The 6,058-nt window shown below is 44.4% G+C and overlaps 1 protein-coding gene across 1 annotated transcript; it reads right to left on the bottom strand.

The window, feature by feature from the left end:
* Window positions 1-482: 482 nt before the first annotated feature.
* On the bottom strand, window positions 483-4,527 carry RPL6 (ribosomal protein L6). The gene is made up of 6 exons (XM_040443839.1): window positions 4,270-4,527; window positions 4,076-4,174; window positions 2,762-2,905; window positions 2,185-2,233; window positions 1,147-1,331; window positions 483-672 (listed from the first exon to the last, which is right to left on the bottom strand). Exons 1-6 carry the CDS (start codon window positions 4,504-4,506, stop codon window positions 520-522), a joined length of 867 nt encoding a protein of 288 aa, XP_040299773.1. The 5' UTR covers window positions 4,507-4,527; the 3' UTR covers window positions 483-519.
* Window positions 4,528-6,058: the final 1,531 nt, after the last annotated feature.

The raw sequence follows: 6,058 nt of genomic DNA, 5'->3' as shown, positions 1-6,058 counted from the left end.
ATCTGTGTAATAGTATGTACAGCATAAGGGCTTTTTGGTTAAAAAAAAAAAAAAAAAAAAAGATGGTAAATAATTATACTCATTTGCTATGTTGCTATGTATGCTTTTAAAAAACCAGATATACAAGATTGCAATGATTATGGGGGAGAAATGGGTATTACTCATTCAAAGGAAGGAAAGTTTGTGGCCTGAAGAGAAGAGCTATTTTTTGTCCACATAGCCCAGTACTGACCTGCTCAGTAATGACTGGGGAAATGTCGCTATTTCCTACTGGTGGGTGCTGGGTGGCAAGCCAGACGGTGAGGAAGGCAAGAATGCTGATCCAAACCGATGACACAGTGGAGCTTCCACTGCAGCTGGTGCCAGCCTCCCGACCCCGACTGCTCTTAGCAGAGGCCAAGATGCCACAAGCATGCAGAGTCAAACCATATCTCTGGGCAGAGAAAGATTAAAAACAAAAAAGAAAAAAAAGACACAAAAGAGATGGACTGTTATTTAATTAGGTTCTTTGTAAGAAATTTAGAACACCAATTTGTGAGGGTAAACTCCATTCGTGAGGGCAAACACAGAGCGGAGGTAGCCCTGAAGCTGAGGAACGGCTTTGATTTTTGGCAGAATTTGCGAGTCCACAGCTTTCTGATCAACCTTGCGCTGCTCTGTAATCTCATATTTCTAGGGGGAAGGGAGGGAAAAAAAAAAGAAAATCATTTAAAAGTAGGGCATAAGTACCACACTCCAGTCCTCTCAGGAATCCTAGCTCACAAATACTCAATCCCAGGGATATTTAGAATGTAACTTTAATAATCCTTTCCTTGGAGGGCTGTGAAATACAACCTGTTTCGAGTATAACAAAAATAGTAGCTCTTTTCCTTTTGTCTTTTTTAATAGACATCAAGAATAAAGAGGCTGAACTCCCATTAGAACAGTAGCAGTGAATTCAGAGCTCCACGAAAACTCTCAAAAAGATTCTGAGATGAGCTCTCAACTGCCATTAAAAATTACTGAATGCAGCAGCATCTGGAACACTATTATTCCCCAGATATTTCTCATGATTTACGACTTTTCTTCATCGATTCGTAACTGTATTTTCACTCCCACCCAGAGGGGCTGGAGCTATCAAAAACGAAGACGGAAAAAGCAGCTTACCTCTTTCTCCGTGTCGAAGATCTCACCTTCCTGGTGTCTGGGCTTACGCAGCTTCTTCTTCTTAAAGTAAGCATCAGTGAGGTGTTTGGGGATTTTTACATTGCTGATATCAATTTTGGTGGAGGTGGCAATGACAAATTTCTGGTGTGTTCTACGCAGAGGAACTCGATTAAGGGACAGAGGTCCTGAGGGGGGAAAATCAATACGCGGAGGCAAAGAGAAAGCAAAGACTTAGGAGACAGCAGTCACTCAAACACGCTGGTCAAAACCACAGGTTCCTGACAAATTTAAACTGAGCGCTGCTTTCCAGAGTGAACAGTTCACTTTTTACCTGTTTAGCAACTCCACTTTGGTTCCAAGTGGAAGACCAATTACAAGTCTGTGAGATCATTCCTTGCGGTTAACAGCCAACCATTCTGCACTTTAGGTGGCAGATACTTGGTGATATGTTGCCACACAGAAAGTAAACACTTGCTTCCTCACAACTCAGGTATACATATGACAATGAAATAAGACACGGAACCACATAGCACTAAAAATTCCATTTAGGTGGGTACAAAAGTACACTTAAAAATGCCAAGCTTCAGGGCACCTGGATGGCTCAGTTAAGTGTCCAACTCTTGGATTTCAGTTCAGGTCATGACCTCATGGTTCCTGAGACCGAACTCTGGGTCAGGCTCTGCACTCACAGTGTGGAGCCTGCTTGGGGGTCTCTCCCTGCGCACCCCCCCCCAAAATAAATAAATAAATGTAAAAAAAAATGCCAAGTTTCAGAGAGTATAAAATTCAAGGATTTTCGGGGCGCCTGGGTGGCGCAGTCGGTTAAGCGTCCGACTTCAGCCAGGTCACGATCTCGCGGTCCATGAGTTCGAGCCCCGCATCAGGCTCTGGGCTGATGGCTCGGAGCCTGGAGCCTGTTTCCGATTCTGTGTCTCCCTCTCTCTCTGCCCCTCCCCCGTTCATGCTCTGTCTCTCTCTGTCCCAAAAATAAATAAACGTTGAAAAAAAAAATTTTTTTTAATTCAAGGATTTTCTTACCAGTCACAAGTAGCAAGCCACTGCTCAGTTGCTTCAGGAAAACCACTCTCTGTGAATTAAACAGAAATCTCAGACATTTCTGCAATTACAAATGCACTTCTGAGTTAATCAAATCATAGGCTTATAAATTTGGTAACGGAAATTTCTCAATACGTATCTGCTCAGCAATCTTGGAAGCAACTACACCAAACTACCAACAGGGATGACCCTTGGATATGAGCAATACTTTTGGGTGCTTCTTTTTAATGAACAGCCATTACTTCTAATGCTTACTTAATATCCTTTAACTCACGAATTCCATCCCTAGAAATCTATACAAGTACTTTCAGATACAGGGAATGGGAATCATCTATAATAAGCCCAACAGCAGGAAATGGTAGTAATTTATCGTACATTACGGACTAAATACGTTATGCTAGTGACTGGGCTGCTGGTCTTGTTATGGGCTACCCACCCACCGCGAACTAGTTACTGCAGGCAAATAAAGAATCCCACCTGGAGTGTGACCCATTACAATCAAGCACCTGCGGCTCAGACACCTGAGCCGAAGCTCCACGAGCCGAGGTGCTCTGCTCACCTTGCCTCTGTGGCGCCCAGTGAGGATGATCAAAATGGTCCCAGGAGTGATGCTAGCTCGCAGTTTCCTCACATGCTGACTAAAAGGTTTTTTGCCGTGGCTCAACAGCTTCCGAGGCACATCTTCAGTAGGATAATACCTAGGCTGTAGAGAATCCATAGGTTCATCTAATTTAAACAAGCTCATCAGATTAGTAGAGCTGGTGGTCTCAGTGAAACACTTGCTACACCCTTTTCACCTACTTCAAATGCTGTATTTACACTATTACAGTTCATTTTCACTTGTCCGTAGATACTAAATTTGGCAAAGATCAATGCTGCTTACTCCTTCCATGTAAAACATAGGGTGGAATCCATTTAACAGAGCTGTGTGTTCAGGCAAAGATGAAAACCGTCAATCTGGGATTAAACCAAACCTGAGACTTCCATGGCAGGCTATCATACACAGTCCTAGCATTACACACGGTCCTGTGGCGGTGATTCTCAAGCTTTTCTGGGGTCCCTGACCTTAACCTAAACCGTCCTTCTCCAGAAACAACATGTCTGATGCACATTTTGCAGGTTACGAGGGAGGCATGGCTTGTTTTTCGATTCCAATTGCGTTCACACCCTCCCCGTCAACATGCGTTACTCCCATTTTATCCGTAAAGGGAAAAAAAAAAAAAAAAAAAAAAAAACAACCCACAGTTTACATCAAGAGCACCAGTTCACTTACTGTGAAAACAAGACCCCACACGAAGACTGCTACTAAGGGTGTGACAAGTAACTCACAATAACCTCTTGCTTTTACTTCAAACATTAGTACCTAACAGAAAAACGAGCTCACAAAAAAAACTGTGACCAGGAATCAAAGCGCCACTTTCTCTCTGGGGCAGTAATTTCCAACTCTGATGACTGTAATACATCTGGGCACGTTTCCATAATGAAAATTGCAGAGCAAACACTGAGAAAGAGTTGGGTCTTGTGGGTGGTTAAAGAGGAGCCAAGAAACCGTGCTATGGTCCGCAAACGCTCTCTAGGCCTAGTAGCATCCTAGGCTTCGGGCCTCAATTCTCACAACAAACCCGTGAGGCAAACCTTCATTCCCATTTTGCAGGCGAAGAAACCGAAGCACAGAAGAGTCAATTAATTAATTAATATCTGCTTAAATAGTATCAATTATTAATATCTACTTAATTAATGTCAACCAACCAACGTTTAAGGTCCAAAAGTTTACACATGTTTGTAAGGCCAGAATCCTCCATTAGTAATTCTCCGGTAGGTAAACGCACACCCACAAAAACCCCTCCCACCATTCAAATCTTCCAAATCTTACCATTTTGCGAAGTTTCACCACTCGGGTACCACCATTCTTGTCACCACCAACTGGTTTTGTGACAGTAGCTAGAACCTTCTCCTTCTTTTTCTTTTCAATCTATCAGGACACAAAGGCGTCAAAGTCAGAGGCAGACCAACATTCCTCAGGTTAAGAATGGTAAGTGATGCTCAGTGACTCCCCTCATCCCTTACCCTGGATTTAGCTGCTGAATACTTCCTCTTGTACATGGCCTTTCTCGAATACATAGCCGATCGGGAATATCTGCCAATTCCTCTGACTAGGACGGGGTTTCGGCTGCAGTGGGGCTTCCCCTTCTTTGGCGTTTTAGCCTTGAGGTTACCCTTCTTCACCTTGCCACCAGCATCAGCCTTCTTGGCTTCAGGTTTCTTCTCCTTAGCATCCGGCTTCTCAGCTTTTTCGCCCGCCATCTAGCAATACACAGATTAAAAAGAAAGGCATTTCACCAACTACCTTATAACAAAACAGTATCTAAACTGGACACGGATAGGCTTCCGAGGGGAGGAACCCTCACTTTCTCTGTCCAAGTACCTCTAACCTTCTTTCATGCCTCCCCTGTAAGATAGGTCTTCCTCCAAAACCACACACATCTGGAACCGTCATAATGGTTAATTTTGGGGTTGTCTCCCGAATACGCTACAACTTTTTTTTTTAATTTGAAGAAATCTTACATCTGCTTGCTAAATATTTAGTGGTCAAAAGTCTCCATTCCATTATTTCACCATTACTGTTCTGGGAACTAGAAATCTGACAAATAAATCCCCACAGCTATGAAGCAGCGACGCTGGACCCTGAAACCATTCGCGTCCAGAGCTTTTGCTCTTTTCAGACTAATGTCTCATTCAAGGAATTCGGCTTAGGAGATGACACAGACACACTCAGCCCACACTCAGGCCAGACTGAAAAGAAGCGCAAAGCCAACAGGCGACTTCCGGGCGCGGACGTGGGAAGAAGGAAAAGCAGCATTTGGCCTCGGCTCCAAATCCCAACGTGGCTTGACAAACTCAGCGGCGTCTTTTCGAACCCGAACCCGGGATTCCAGAGCGCGCGCTGTCACCATGCTCCCCGAGGCCCCACTATTCCGCTGCGGATCCCCAGAGGGGTCCAATATCCCCAGCCCAGGAGGGTGGCGAGCAGCCGGAGTTCCGGAGCCTCTACGGCATCCTACCTCAACCTCTTCGTGCCCCTATGCAAACCCAGGCGAGAAAAATGAAGCGTCTGGGAGGCCTCTCAGTTGGCCCCGAGCATGTTCCACCCCTGCAGGTGCCTACTTGATTCCCTCTCGGTTCGGATGGTGAGGGATTAGGGACCCTGAAATCTAGTCTCGCAGAGAAGCCCCGCCATACTTACCTTGCAAGATGGGAAAGAGAACTAAGATCCCGGCTTCCGGTCTATAAGGAATCACGGGAGTTGTTGAGTCTCACTTCCTTCCGGAGCTGGGGCATTATGGGAAGTGTAGTTTCCCCTCCTTTGACAGTGCTACTGTGGAGAGCTAGGTGTCCTTATTAACAGGCAAAAAGCAAGGAACGTTTTGAAAATGTTTCACTTTATAGACCAATAAAATTCTCAAAATACTTCTGGAAGCCGACGTTACAACGTTTTATTTTGCTTACTAAGGACATTAGAAAAGACTTCCATTTTCAGTATAAGAGAGAGAGAGAGAGAGAGAGAGAGAGAGAGACGAAAGACCAAATCTCCAAGTAAAGTGAAATCTTTCCCATGAAAAGCTAACTGGAAACCTTACACAGACATTTTCTCCGAAGTTGACTTAAAGTCCATATCCCCTAATTAGACTATAGACTATGCTCAATGGTGAGAGTCAGGGAAGCTAGAATTCAAAATGAATAAAATAGCAGTGCCTGGCTGACTAGTCGATGGAGCTTGTGACTCTTGATCTCGGGGTGGTGAGTACCAGTCCCACCCTGAATATAGAGATTACTTAAAAAGAAAATCTTAAAAGGG

Source organism: Herpailurus yagouaroundi, unplaced genomic scaffold (assembly GCF_014898765.1).
Source record: "Herpailurus yagouaroundi ecotype Mexico unplaced genomic scaffold, PumYag 191, whole genome shotgun sequence".
Classification (NCBI taxonomy): domain Eukaryota; kingdom Metazoa; phylum Chordata; class Mammalia; order Carnivora; family Felidae; genus Herpailurus; species Herpailurus yagouaroundi.
This window is presented reverse-complemented; position numbering and strand designations above follow the sequence as displayed.

What these genes read in the sequence shown, in the direction of transcription:
- RPL6 (XM_040443839.1), bottom strand. Translation starts at nt 4,506, where the DNA reads ATGGCGGGCGAAAAAGCTGAGAAGCCGGATGCTAAGGAGAAGAAACCT. An exon ending in TGGCTTGCTACTTGTGACTG is followed by an intron (nt 1,332 to 2,184) that starts GTAAGAAAATCC and finishes TTCCCCCCTCAG; the next exon opens with GACCTCTGTCCCTTAATCGA. An exon ending in TCTTCGACACGGAGAAAGAG is followed by an intron (nt 673 to 1,146) that starts GTAAGCTGCTTT and finishes CCTTCCCCCTAG; the next exon opens with AAATATGAGATTACAGAGCA.